The 13,455-nt window shown below is 45.2% G+C and overlaps 1 protein-coding gene across 1 annotated transcript; it reads right to left on the bottom strand.

The window, feature by feature from the left end:
- Positions 1 to 3,811: 3,811 nt before the first annotated feature.
- Positions 3,812 to 12,162, bottom strand: LOC146205915 (uncharacterized). Its single transcript, XM_084608238.1, has 4 exons — positions 11,955 to 12,162; positions 5,561 to 5,638; positions 5,291 to 5,432; positions 3,812 to 4,016 (listed from the first exon to the last, which is right to left on the bottom strand). Exons 1-4 carry the CDS (start codon positions 12,160 to 12,162, stop codon positions 3,812 to 3,814), a joined length of 633 nt encoding a protein of 210 aa, XP_084464364.1.
- Positions 12,163 to 13,455: the final 1,293 nt, after the last annotated feature.

Genomic DNA, 13,455 nt, shown 5'->3' with positions numbered 1-13,455 from the left:
AATAGGCTTCTGAGGCTCTTTAAAGCCCGCGGGCTTACCTCCTCTTCTACAATCTAATTCGACCGAACAACTCGGCAAATGGGTTTCAAATAAGCCCCTCTAACTGTTCTCTATTGCCACGATGTTGAGGTCAACCGCTTGTCAAATGCTAGCCGTCTGCAAGGTGCATTGTCCACCACATCATGACAACAGGACAATTTGCTCTATATAGGAACACATTCGAGAGGCATCTGACGCTTTGATCTTGAGTTGTATCAGACCTCTGTTCTTTATACCATAGGCCAGGAAATAAAACACTGACTGAGAAAAAAAATCTCGTCCGTTCTCGGTGACTGGTAAGCTAATTGGCATCGCACTTAATGAGCATGAATAGCATGTCCACAACCAGAAAGCTGAACGAAATTGAGGGAAAGTGGACGTACTTTGTGTCACACCTAGGTCGTACTGCGCGAACGTCAGGTCCTCGCTGAAATCTGCGGCACCGTCTACGGCCTTTTCATCGTAGTAGGTCTCCTCGTCGTAGTAGTCGTCGATGGGCCTGATTTGGCGTGCTAGCTGGACGATACCGGGTAGCAAGATGGCGATCAAGGCTGCTGCAAAAAGGCCGCACTTGCAACGAGCTCCCGGCCAGATGGCTGCCGCACTGCTTACCGTTAACGACGAGTGTACCCGAGGTCATCGCTCCGCCTCGTTTGCTTTCCCGTGGGCACCGTCATCGGGCCCGCTGACCAGAAGCCTTGGCGGAGCAAAGCGAAGCCCAGTCTGTTCCGTTCCAGGCCTCCGGAGCGGGTGCGCGCGCACCCACGACACGCGGCTTTGTTCGTCTTCCTTCTCACTTGCGGATAAATAGAGGAGAAACGCCCGAGAGGAATATTCTGAGATGCGTTATATGCATATCGCCTGAGCTGCCCTTGTAGTGGAACGTTTTCCAGTGGACAATGGAATTACTATAGCGACAACAGTGTAGAGACGCAAGTTTAATTTGGTTTGGTTTGTGGGGTTTAACGTCCCAAAGTGACTCAGGCTATGAGAGACGCCGTAGTCGAGGTCTCCGGAAATTTCGACCACCTGGGGTTCTTTAACGTGCGCTGACATCGCACAGCACACGGCCGCCTTGCTTTTCGCCTCCATCGAAAAGCGGTCGTCGCGGCAGAGTTTCGATCCCACATTTTGGGCACAGAAGTAATTTGGGCACAAAGTTGATTTGTAAGGTTTTCGTTTATATTTTATTCTCTTCATTGGTAGTATTACGAATGTATAAGCGGTAACTAACTTTCTTCACGTTTATTGCAAAGTTCCTTCTTTTGATGTCTCTAACTTTGACGAATGGGTTCCTGCAACTCGTGTACTATAGCCGCTGGCTATGGGTCCAAGTAGTGTCTGCCTATTTTCCTGTAGCGTACCCAAGAATAATAACAATTAAAAAAAAAAACTGCAACACCGCGGCGGGGAGAGACGCAAGTGTGGCCACGATTTCTGGTAACTCAACTGTTCACGGCTGCGACGACGTCTTGAGTAATTAACGCTAGAGGTTTATTTTGACACCCTCGCATATACAGGAAGGAAACGGACATCATGTGTAGTAGTGGAGGAATTTCTCTAAAGGGCACCTGTCAACGTGAAATAAGCGGGTTTTTTTCAAAAGTTTTTGAAACTGTTAGTAGGGGAAGACTCGTTCTTTACGAGAAACTCAAGAAATATATATTTTCGTATCTATGGGCTCTACGTTCTTTATTGAGATAGAAAACTTTTTTTTTTTTCTATACGCCACGATACCCGTTTTGCACCGTTGGTATTGTTTTAAATGAGGGGTTATGATAGGTGTTCAGAACGCCTGCGATTTGACGCTGAACAATTTTATGCCTTTGCGCGTATTTTATCATCACGCAACCTTTCTAGCTTTTAACAGTCGTAGCCTTGTTGAGCGTAAATGTATTTGCTTCGGTTTGTCTGTGGTATCTGTACTCAGTGGCATCTTCCTGGCAAGGACTGACCGTAATCTCGTGCGCTTTTTGAACGACAAGACAACTCTGAAAGTTTTTAGATATATACACGATCTTTTGGTGTTTTTTTTTTTAAATCAACCGGATGTGGCACACACTGTAACCGTGGAAGAGGGGAAGAGGTTTTTATCGATTTTTAGACAACATGAGTAGGGTCCAAACTTTAATCACGAATTACGACATCAGGGCAAACAATAGTTTTTAGATATAGGCCTAATTATAACATGATCCCGTCTGCTCGATGCACTCGCCATGAGCACAAAAAGACTTGTTGCCGTTCGGGTCGGCACATTCCAAGACTGCGAAACGGGTCATCGTAACGTACTGCTTGTAGGGCGCCTTGTCTAAGTCTTGCATACACGTGTAATATGAGTGTCCCAATAATAAGGACATTAAGTTGACGAAGGCTTGTTTTCCTCTTTGGATCATTATCGTTGTGGCAAAGAAGCTTCTAAACAAGCTTCAAGCTAGGACATTCAAAAGAAATGAGGCCCGCAGTGCCACCCTCTCCCCCCTCTGTCCACAGGGTTTTCGACAATTTGAAGAACGTGACGAATCTCTATGTTGTGTCCATTTTGTTCTGCTCTCTGCAAGTTGGCCTCATTTCGCCCTTGGATCATGTCCAACGAGAAGTGTGTGGTGGACTAAGTAAGGCGTCATGCCCCTCCTTTCATCAGGTGCCTGACGGGTGTTGTGTATGAAGTCTCGCTAACCTTGGGAGGGTATACACCAGTCAGACGAGCCGATGTTTAAATGATTGTTAAAGAAAACGCCAGCTTTCGCTGAATAAAAAAAAAAGACTGGGTCAAATTTACCACTGCAATGACCGTATGCTGCACATGTAAGCCATGCCTGCTTTTGCTGGCAAACATAAGTTTTGAGGAGGAGCGGTGACAAGGTAACACGTGAGCTTGCAGAGGCGTTCTTTATATATATATATATATATATATATATATATATATATATATATATATATATATATATATATATATATATATATATATATATATATATATATATATATATATATATATATATATATATATAATATAGGAAATAATTATTAAGTGACCCATCAATCAATTTATATCAAAATAAAGGCAGGTTATTGGTCTGCGCATGGTAATTGATACAACATTTGAAAATGTAGAGGATGCGTCTTCTTTCGAACAAAATCAGCCGCGGGACGCGCTGCTTGTGTACCTTTCTTGTCCTGGTCTATATGTGCGTTGCAGCACCCTTTTTTATCATGACCTACCGACTCGACCGACGCGCCCGGTCTTTCGCCATGCGGCTAGTACTGCTCTGTAGCCACCACTATGCTACGTTTACAAACATTGTGGACGAGGAGAGAGCCTCATGGAGCGAAATTGAAATGTCACGTGACACCTGACCCGCAAGAGTCCACAGGCTGATGGTCCGTCGTTCGAATCCACCTTTAGGAGAGCTCTTCCGAGAGCAGTTGAAGGACATGCTACTCCCCTGCTGGTAAGCACGCAGCTACCAGTGTTCAAATTCTTAGGCGGTCGGCTCTATGCCGACGGTAGATAGTTCTTTTTGCTTTGTCCCCCTGTAATTTCCAGTATACTTGAATAACCCATTGTGCCTGCAGCGCCGAAGGCTTTATTTTGTTTTGAGGGAGCCCAACCTATTATATATGTATATGCACATGTATATTTCTGTAAATGTGAAATGTTGCTTTTACGAAACGCCACAGAGCGCTCGGCCTCTTCATTGACTCGGCTACCAAGCTGTTCGTGAAGTAAAAAAGGCCTTTTTACTCAATAAATCAGTCTGGTTCTCGAATTTTAATTCTGGAACAACGTTTGAACGTAAGTGCTGACTGCTGCCACGACGAGACAGGCGAATGGACGCACGTTCGAGGAGCGACACACTTGGAACCCTTGGGTGTGGACACTGCGCTGGGCGTCCGTCTTTAGTTTGAAAGCAATGTCTGGACACTCCCCGCTGGGCACAATGGCCGATATGCAGTCTGCGTAGTCGGTCACTAACCTGTCGAGAAAGCAAATAGTGCGAATGCTGAATTGGTTAATTGTAGTTCACTGCGTGGCACACTAGAAGCTGCGTTCCTTTTCCACAAAAGACTGATTTCAGATAACTTGCAGAGTTCCGATCAGCCGCCTTCAAAGCAGAACGCCTGTTCAGGATCCAAACGGGCTCGGCTCACAGCGCTGCCAAGAAATTGCCTCTGCAACGCTATTTTCCTCTATGCCACGTGTCACTGTTAAGTTATTTTTTCGCCTCAGTTTGGAGTAACATGTAAGAGCAGTCTGAAGCTGGCAACCTTAGAACCTCACTGCCGAATACGATTTTCGAAAGCAGCGACGCCTAAGAATATTTCCGGTGAATTTTCCAATGTTGTTTCCCAATTAAGCCATTTGTGTAGTTGTGAAGCGGTTTGTTTTCTAAGTAAGTAATCTGCGGAGATGAACCAGTGAAAGCTATATAGCGTTAATAAACCTCTGATAGGATTTCTCTCGCAGCTTTCGCGTCCAGCTAATTCACAACAGAAAATAACGAATGCATTCTAAACCGGCTCTACACGCAGGCGAGTATCCGAAGGGGGAGGGGGGAGGGGTGGGTGGAGAGGGGAGAAAGGAGGGGGAATGAAAGGGACTGACCTCGCCCGCTAGCCCATTTGGCACAAGAAATTATCATGGTCCCATCGGCAAAGATTGCTTGCTACGCACCTGGGCACAGGCAAGATAATTAATCGTGTTTATCTCCATTAGGGACACAAAATTGCACCTAGGAAAAGGTTAATTTTTCGCGAATATAAAAGTCAAAGAATGAACCAATTAAACTAATTTCTTCCTAAAAAAGCAAAAAGGGGCAAATTTGCTTGACTGGCATGTTTTTGTCCCAGAAATGTTCAAAGGAGGCCTTTGTATATTTTTATCTAACTTTCTGTGTACATTTATTTATTTATTTATTTAACCTCAGGGCCAGAGGCATTACAGAGGGGAGGGGTCAAAATGATATAATAATTAACAAGAAATGCAGTTATATGTCTAAAAAGAAAACAAGTATCTCCTAATCATACAATGTTAGCTAATTATTACTTAACAAATAGTACATAAAGACGTTTTAAAAAATAAGGTTCTCCTAATTACTTATCAGCATATGCAAATTTTTTTTTTTCTTCAGATAATTGGCTGCAGTGGTGTGAACCATCGCTGACCAAAGAACTACTACTTCTCGGCCCCTCCGCTCCTGGAACAACAAATAAAAGCCAGATATTTTCGAAGAAGGAAACAAGATATTACCTGCAAACTTTTCGCCATTGAACTGACCGGACTTTCTTGTTGTGTGGTCTTCTGTCGCGGAGCTTCTTAGCTAAGGTCATTTTTCTCTCGCACAGATTTCTTACATTGATAAGTTGCGTTTCGTTGCATCCTTGTACGGCCGCTGCAGAGAACAAATTGAACAAAATATTGACATGATCCGTTTATTTCGAAGGATTGCTTTCACTAGCATCATTTTGACGTAACGCTCTTCGAAAAGTTGCAGGCGTTTGTGCTATGGTGTTTACTGACCTGCTTGAATTATGCGCCGGAGCTTTTTGAGAGATTTTTCCAGTCTGCGGTTTCGCAAAGCTGCAATTGGTTTCCTGTCTGAAAGTGAATTGAGCAGAAAAATAATGGCGTCACGAGGTGTTTACAATTTGTAACTGCACCGTTAATGAGAGCGCTCAGGGATCACATCGTAGGTTTGGTCCCTTGTCGTAGCTACACTTTGGTACCGAGTTTGACACTGCCACCTCTTTTCAAATCTAAACACCTTTAATGCTATTAATGACCTTTAAGTAGCCACTAATACTGCACCGATGCAGCCAAATCTCGATCGCGAAAGGTGTATTCGCATTTACGTGTCTTGGTAGCATTGCTCTCTCAGATCTTCAGCGATATGTCGTATACATCTGCCAATATCAACGTATACTGGCGACCAATGCATTTAATTCAAAAGCAGGCTTGCGTGACCCTTACCTACAAAATTCACGGGAAGACAAACTTTCTTTTCCTTCCCATACTTTCTTAAAACTTGGCACGTTTGAAACGTCCGTGCTGCACCAGTCGTGCCAAGCTACGCCAAATAACAATTCCTTCTACATGCTGCTGCATAAGTTTTCTTTTTTTCTTCTCACTTTTGTGCCACACCTGAGCCAAAAGGGCATTAAAACCTTGAAATGCTGCCTGCGCGTTGCTGCCACGATTGTATCCAGGAAGTAGGGACATGTTATGCGGGCCTCCCGCGGCCCCTTTTAGTCTTCAAAGCTACGTGCACTGTGGGTGTGTCATTCGTCGGGCGAGGGCAATGCTCGCGGATCTGTTCTTTATAGAAGGCGGAGCCTTCAGGACATATTCGAAAGTTTGCGTAGTTTGTGAATAGTATCTCCTCTTTGATTTGAGTTGTACCGCGCGTTTACTTTCGATATCCCAGATGCTTTCTGCTGCCGGGAAACCGTGATAAAAAAAAAAAAAAAAAAAAAAAAAAAAATTGTGGGGTTTCTAAACAGCGCTCACAAGCTTGACATGCGCGATGTGAAGCTTGTCGCATAAATTGAACTTGAGCTTACCCCGTGTAGAGAAAACGCGCACACGATAGTGGTCGGTTGTGCGTGAAAGCGCCGGCCACTGCGATAGCCGCGGCAGGCGCTGCCATCTCGTGGCCCACAAGACGGAGCAGCGAAAAAGCGCGATGCAGCCGAATGTTGGCCGTGCTAAACAAGAATGCGAACAGACTTTAGTTCCCTGCAGCTGAGCGGGTGCATCTGCGGCACGCTATTACTCAATCGGGTGCACTTTCCCCGAGTAAAATGTTCCTTAGACAACACGGGTATGGAAAGGCAGGTGTCTGAAACAAAAGCCTCAGAGCGCAGACAGCGCCGGTGATTCTAGCTAGAAGAGAGCAGCGCACGCTCTCTCTCTCTCTCTCTTTCGCGGCAGTTTCGTTTTCGTGCATTCGGTTGTGTGCGCACGCGATAGTGCTGCGGTGGAACTGCCATATGCACCAGAGATAAAATTCGCACCGTAATTCGGCACGCAGAGCTTCGGTAGAGAAATTTCCTGAGGGTTTATGATACTGAAGCCATCCGGTGTCCTTTTCGAAGCATGCTCCCGACACTTTTGAATGTGACTGCCACTTTTGCGAATGACTTAAGAGGAAACTCTCGCCAAAAAACAGCACTTTTTCTTGAAAAATCAAGCATTGTTAAAACTGTTCGTTGCTCTTTCACATACCGAGCAAGAAATATTCGGGAAATTTAGAAAAAATTTTGGCTGTGAGAATTGCAGATCCGACCCATTTTAAAGCGTGTGATGCGTGAAATCCCGACGTCCCCCACAGCTTGCATTCTGTTGTGGAAGCGCGTAGGCTACATCAGTTTTTCCGCTTCGCTCCCACCTAAGAAGAAGTAATAAACAATATTTTCACCGCTAACACCGGGCTCTTTCAGTGGACGTTTCTATACTTGCAATCATGTTTTCATCAACTTTTTATTATTGTGCTAAATCGAACGAGGGGGGGGGGGGGGGGGGGGGCTTGACGGTGCATGCTAAAAAAAAAAAAAAACACATGGCCCATAAAAAAATGGGAAGGGAATATACCTTGATTCTGGCGGTGGATAACCTACCCTCCTCCTCCCCTCTTTTTCTTGAATATGTGCCTGGGCGAAATTGAATTTTGTCCGCATTTCACGCACTTATTCAGTCACACCAAGACCGCATTTCGCAGGCATACCTTGAAAAGTGTGTAGAATACACCTACCTAGATTTTTAAGGGGACGCTGGATAGAAAATCGAGTTGGCTTGTATCGATAAAATGCCAGCTTCTTACCTCAACAAATGCCACTATTATTGAATAATGATTTGCACTCATGAAGGTTCACAATGAAGATATAACTTAAGGATTTTTTTTTTTTTGTGCAGTCTACTCAGTGCTAGTAAAATCGGCAGTAAGTTGCAGGGAAAATCTCCCATACTGAGATTCAGAATGGTTTGAGTAGTGCTTCGCGTAATAAACTGCGCTTCAAGCAGCTCATGACAATCTATGACGGTCACTTCAAAGACGCAAACCAATCTACAGTTAACATCGCGCAATGCGTAAGTACGTGTAAACGTTTGCTAAATTTGAGAATATTCAACCATGTTGCGTTTGGGAAGAGACTGAATTCATCAACCACTCTGCCCTCTGTCTCCTCACACGCAAGAAAAGTATATTGCGTCGTCAACACAACATTTGACAGACAGCACACATTAATACGAAGGATTTGAGGTGTAACATACAAAAACAATAAATAGTAGGCCAACAACTTGGGTAATAGCTGTTTTCCTAACGGTGGCAAATTGTAAATTTTAATCACGAAGTGATTTGTCAATTAGTCGCTATGACGCTTGCCCTGCAGGATCCAAAAAGGCTGTGCACTTTCAGAGAGACAATAATAAATGAAAATTCTACAAGGTGACGCGAGCGCGAATGTTTTTGTTTTACCTGCCTATCGCCGTCATTCCTTTGCCACAGCACCGGTAAACGTTCTAGAGGCAATGAGGCGAATTTCAGCCGCCGTTCAGTAGCCTCTATAAGCTGATAGTCAATATATTGAAACTAGTAAGAGGGATTTAGCAAGCAAAGTCAGGTTAATAAAATGAAAAGTAATGGAGTTACAGTCAAAGTCAAATAAAATAAGATTACCCGATACTATACGCACGCGTTAAAGGCTAACTTGCTGTCGAAAGAAAATACGAGAAAAGCAAGAAAAAAAAAAAGACATGGCAATCTGTAATTCAAGAGAAATCTGGAGCGAAGCAAACCACAACGCTAATAACCTACGAACAATTTATTGCAGGGAAAAGAAAACGCAGTATTGAATTCTTGAAGTTCAGTATTAGCAATTATGTCTAAATTTAAGCGCTCGCGTTCGACTACTATGGATACAATCCATGCTACAAGTGGGGTGTCAGTGCTTATGTCTCGGAGCATTATACTCGCGTTAATGCCTCGAAGGTAGAAGCTACCACAGACCGCGGCCCTTTTTGAACAGTTCGTTTAAATGAGCGCGCATTGTTTGATTCCTGTCACCGTAAAAAGTGTGAAACCTTCCGGCCTGCGACACTTGATCCACGAAAGCAAGAAAAATAAAAAAGACGGTCCTCATCTGTGTGAAGTTAACTTTTTGACGCCCTTTCGCAGTACAGTGCGGAACCGGCTCGACCCAGACTAATTGAACCCTGGTGCCAGTATAATCGTTAACCCGCCGCTTTTATCTTTTAGATACTTGTAGACGCCACAACAAAACCATACCCTTCTCCCTCTCCTGTACTTTTTTTTTTTTTTGGGGGGGGGGGGGGAGACAGTGTTTATTCGAAGCATGTATACGAGGAAGTGAGAAAAAGGATCAGGAAGTGGGGGCTACTAAAAAGGCCATAGCATATATAAATAGCGTGACAGAGATAGCAGTTCCCCAGAAAAAAAAAGTAAAAATAAAAAATAAAATAACATTGTGGCGTCTAATAAAAGAACTCAAGGCAGCTTTAAAAAAAGGTACAGTCAGAGTTGCCGAAGCTTCAGGCTTCCATAAACCAGGGTATTTTCTGGACGATCTCATTCTTGGCGCCAACGGAGTCCTCCAGTCCACATTTTTGGTGTGGGATATGACATGTAGAGTTTAACGTACCGGCGCATGTAGACTGAGAGACAAGCAGCAGTGGACGGCTGTGATCAGTATGATTGGTGTTCGGCTGCTGGTCTCAAGGTCGCGGGCTCCATCACGGTCGCGGTGGTCGTATTTCGGATAGAGGCGGAGTACAGAAACGCCCGAGTGCTGTACAATGTCAGCGCGCGTCGAAAAACCGCAGGAAGTCGAACTTGTTCCGGAGCCCTCTACTGTGGCGCCCTGACGACCCACGCGTCACTCCAGTATGTTAAACTCCACAATATACAAAATCTTTAAAAATGAAACCAAGCAACCTGTAGAGCTATCATGTCGTGATCACGAAGCACTCGGAGGCGCTTTTGAATACTACAGCTCTCTGCAGTAGCGTGGTGGCTACCAAACGTGAAGTGGAAGCCAGCAGCTGTGTGCACACAGTACAAAGGCTTTACATTACAACTGCGGAGATGACAAGTTTAGCGCCAATGTTTGGCTCTGTTCGCTTAGATCTTGATATCTTGGTGTTGTATGCACTTCACTCCAAAAACATGTTTTCAAAGCGCAAGCTTCTAATCGTGTAAAGAAGACGGGCTTACGCTCCAGCAGCATGGTCATCGCTTAGTTACACGCGCCTGGCCGCTGCCTTTAGAGATTAACTCTGACCCTACACTCGGGGTGCAATATTTCGTCTAACTCGGACCAAATGACCTTGATCTAATAAGTGTAGGCATTCACTGAAAAGTGAGAAAGATACTGCGCCTTCATCTCCCCCAAAGCTGGTTTAACCTCCCTCTACGGCGCTGTTCAGGTGTCCACATAACAAGTGTGGCAGATAATGCGCCTTTCTTTTCCTGTGAACCAATTACTTAACAAAAATGTATAGGGAAATTGCAAAATAAAGGCTTTGACCTAATCAAGTGTAGGCGCCCACCCAAAAACGCGGGACAGATATTGCGCCTTCCTTTCCCCAAAAACTAACTTGAACAAAAATAATAAAAGAATTGCGGAATGAAAAGATGGCGCTAAAGGCGCTATCACATTTACTCTTAAGTCGAAGCTTCCAACAGTGTACAAATTTGCTGAACCGTGCGAAACAATGCTGAGCAGAGATTTCGCTCGTATAACTAGGCTCAAGCCATGCTTAAGTCCGCAAAATTTTTTCTTTATCTTTGGGAGAAACGTTTAGGGCGCAGCAAAAGTAAACTAGAGAGATATAGGTCCACTGCGCAGGATGCATTCTACCCCACGTAAGTTCACGAAGCATGCATGCTTCATTTCCTTTAACGCTTGAAGCACAAGGGGCTAAAGCTTAAGACCTTTCTCATAAGAATTAAGATCGGATTGATTCGGTGTTCTTGTCTGCGTCCTTCCGCTGGTTTTATTTCTCCGAAATGCACACCAGGATGAAGTGGGAATGGAACCTTCCGATACAATTGGATTACGAGCCAGCTACGTTACTCCCAGGCACGTTCGTATGACTTTGTTAATGTGGGGCTTTACGTATATGCCTGGTCGTCTTTAGTTCACCACGCCTACCAATCAGTTCCCCGCCGTGTCACCTGCAATCTACCTCCTGCTGGGGGCATGCTCGTGATTTTTAGCTCCCAACGGCGACAACGATGAAAACAGCGGCAACGCCGACGCTTGATTTTCTGCAAAACGGCGCGCTTACGCTATCGCGTCAAAAGGTACCAACCTGCGCCACCGAAGCAGGCAGAGGTCCTTGCTTTTCACCGATCACCAGAAAATGCCGCATCGTCGTCGTGAGCAAAAAATCAGGAGCATGGAATTGGCGGATGGTATATAGAGTGGCTGGCATGGCCAGGCGCTCATTCTTCAATGCGACTTGACGAGACCACGTGATATCAGAAAGCTGGGAGGAGCTACCAACTCGCGTTGCTCATTTGGGGTGTTAAGGTGAAATAACAATCCACCTTCCAGTGCTTTTGGACGCTGAACCAGGTACGCTACTCCTATAGGCCACGCCGAGACGTTCGTACGGCTGCATTTCGGGTGGTCACCCACGGCCTGTAGCTGGATAGCGTGGTAGCTTAGTGTTTAAAAGTATCGCGTCATATCCTGAAAGGCGGAGCTTAAGTCTGCCCCATAGTTTTTGTTCAAGATTTTTTGACAGCGGGCGTCAGAGACTCACGAGCCGAGCAGGCTAAAGCGGGCAGCTTATAGCTCGTTTCATGACTACCACCTATGCGATGACCATGTCAAGAACCGTATTCGTGTGCGAACAGCCTCACGGGTCTGGCCTCGGATTTGCTGCGTCTCACCCTGGAAGTATTCGTAGTATTCATCCTGGTCGTAGTAGTAGTACTCCTTCTCGCCCGTGTCCTCGAGGTAATACTCGTCATCGTCGTTGCCAGCGTGCATCGGAGACTCCGTGGCCGCTGCACCTTTGTCTGCAGCGCCGCTCAAGAGCTTCAGGCACGCCACACCTTGGAGCCAGGCCACAGAAAGCAGCGCGAATCGCCATCGCATGGCGTCGCGATGCCGGCCCTTGCCGCTGCTGCAACGAAATGTAAAGGCGCATTTCACTCGTGTGCTCAGCTTGAGTCCCGGCTGCGTTGTTTTGTTTTACATTAATTTCATGGCTCGCACGCTTCTTCGGTCTGAGCAAGGGACGTGTAGGTCAATGTAGGGCTTTCGTTTACGCGGATTTTTTCTCAATATTTCTTCGACAATCAATGACAATGCATTAAAAATGTGCTTTCCTTCCGTAGATTGACCTAATTTTTTTTATGGTTCATAATTTTTGTTATCTTCGTGCTCGTAAACGCCCCTCTCTGCTTTGGTTTGTTGGAGGCAAACAATATGCAGTGCCATACCTCGTTAGCTTTCGTTAGTCGAATTGTACCGAAGTGTGAGGACCATGAAGAAAGCCCCATGAATGCCCTGTAATATCTTAATATGACAGGAGAGCAAAATGAGACGTGCGTTAAAGGTCTGGATGCGGTCAGTCCCCACAATGATAATGGTGTCTTGCAGCCTGCAATTTTTTTGTTGTTGTTGTTCTCAGCAACCTGGTAGCACTTAGTGACTATTTCCTACAATATCATCAGTATACTATCAGTATCAGTATGTAAGTTTTTTTTTTTCTTCATTCACTTCCGTTTAAGACGTGTCAGATATGCTTCGACATGAATGCAGACATGTTAACTGTTTAAAAAGCGCTGTTGGAAAGGACATCACTTGAAATACTTTTTACGAAGTCAACCATTTCAACAAAGTAATAACTAACAAGTATTCGCTTTGGACTCTGCTTTGCGTTACAAAGAGCGACGTTATCTATTGTTCTAATCGCTTTTAACGACCTGTACGAAGCGCTACCGATGGTATATAGGACGCTCTGTGTCTTGATTCAAGCCTTCGTGTCTGTCTTTCGTATTGCCCAATGCGAAGTAGTCTGTCAAAGGTCACGTGATGCATATGGGATGGTTGGTTGGTTTGTGGGGTTTAACGACCTAAAGCGACTCAGGCTATGAGAGACGCCGTAGTGGAGGACTCCGGAAATTTCGACCACCTGGGGTTCTTTAGCGTGCACTGACATCGCACAGCACACGGGCGCCTTGCTTTTCGCCGCCATCGAAAAGCGGCCGCCGAGGCCGGGATTCGATCCCGCACCCTTGGGAACAGTAGTCGAGCGCCGTAACCACTGCGCCACCCCGGCGGGTTATATGGAATGAAACCATTGTTTCGCCAGCGCAACGTCGCTACAGATAATATGTTTTGGCTTGAAAGGTGTAGAAGGAACAAAAAGAAAATTTAGTTGCA

Source organism: Amblyomma maculatum, chromosome 1 (assembly GCF_055883805.1).
Source record: "Amblyomma maculatum isolate TAMU_Amacu chromosome 1, ASM5588380v1, whole genome shotgun sequence".
Classification (NCBI taxonomy): Eukaryota; Metazoa; Arthropoda; class Arachnida; order Ixodida; family Ixodidae; genus Amblyomma; species Amblyomma maculatum.
The sequence above is the reverse complement of the archived record's forward strand: the minus strand, read 5'-3'. Positions and strand labels throughout refer to the sequence as shown.

Coding starts and splice junctions, on each gene's coding strand:
- LOC146205915 (XM_084608238.1), bottom strand. CDS start 12,162: ATGCGATGGCGATTCGCGCTGCTTTCTGTGGCCTGGCTCCAAGGTGTG. Junction 5,639..11,954: donor ATACTACGAATACTTCCAGG/GTGAGACGCAGC, acceptor ATTCACTTTCAG/ACAGGAAACCAATTGCAGCT. Junction 4,017..5,290: donor CAATGGCGAAAAGTTTGCAG/GTAATATCTTGT, acceptor CTTTCTCGACAG/GTTAGTGACCGACTACGCAG.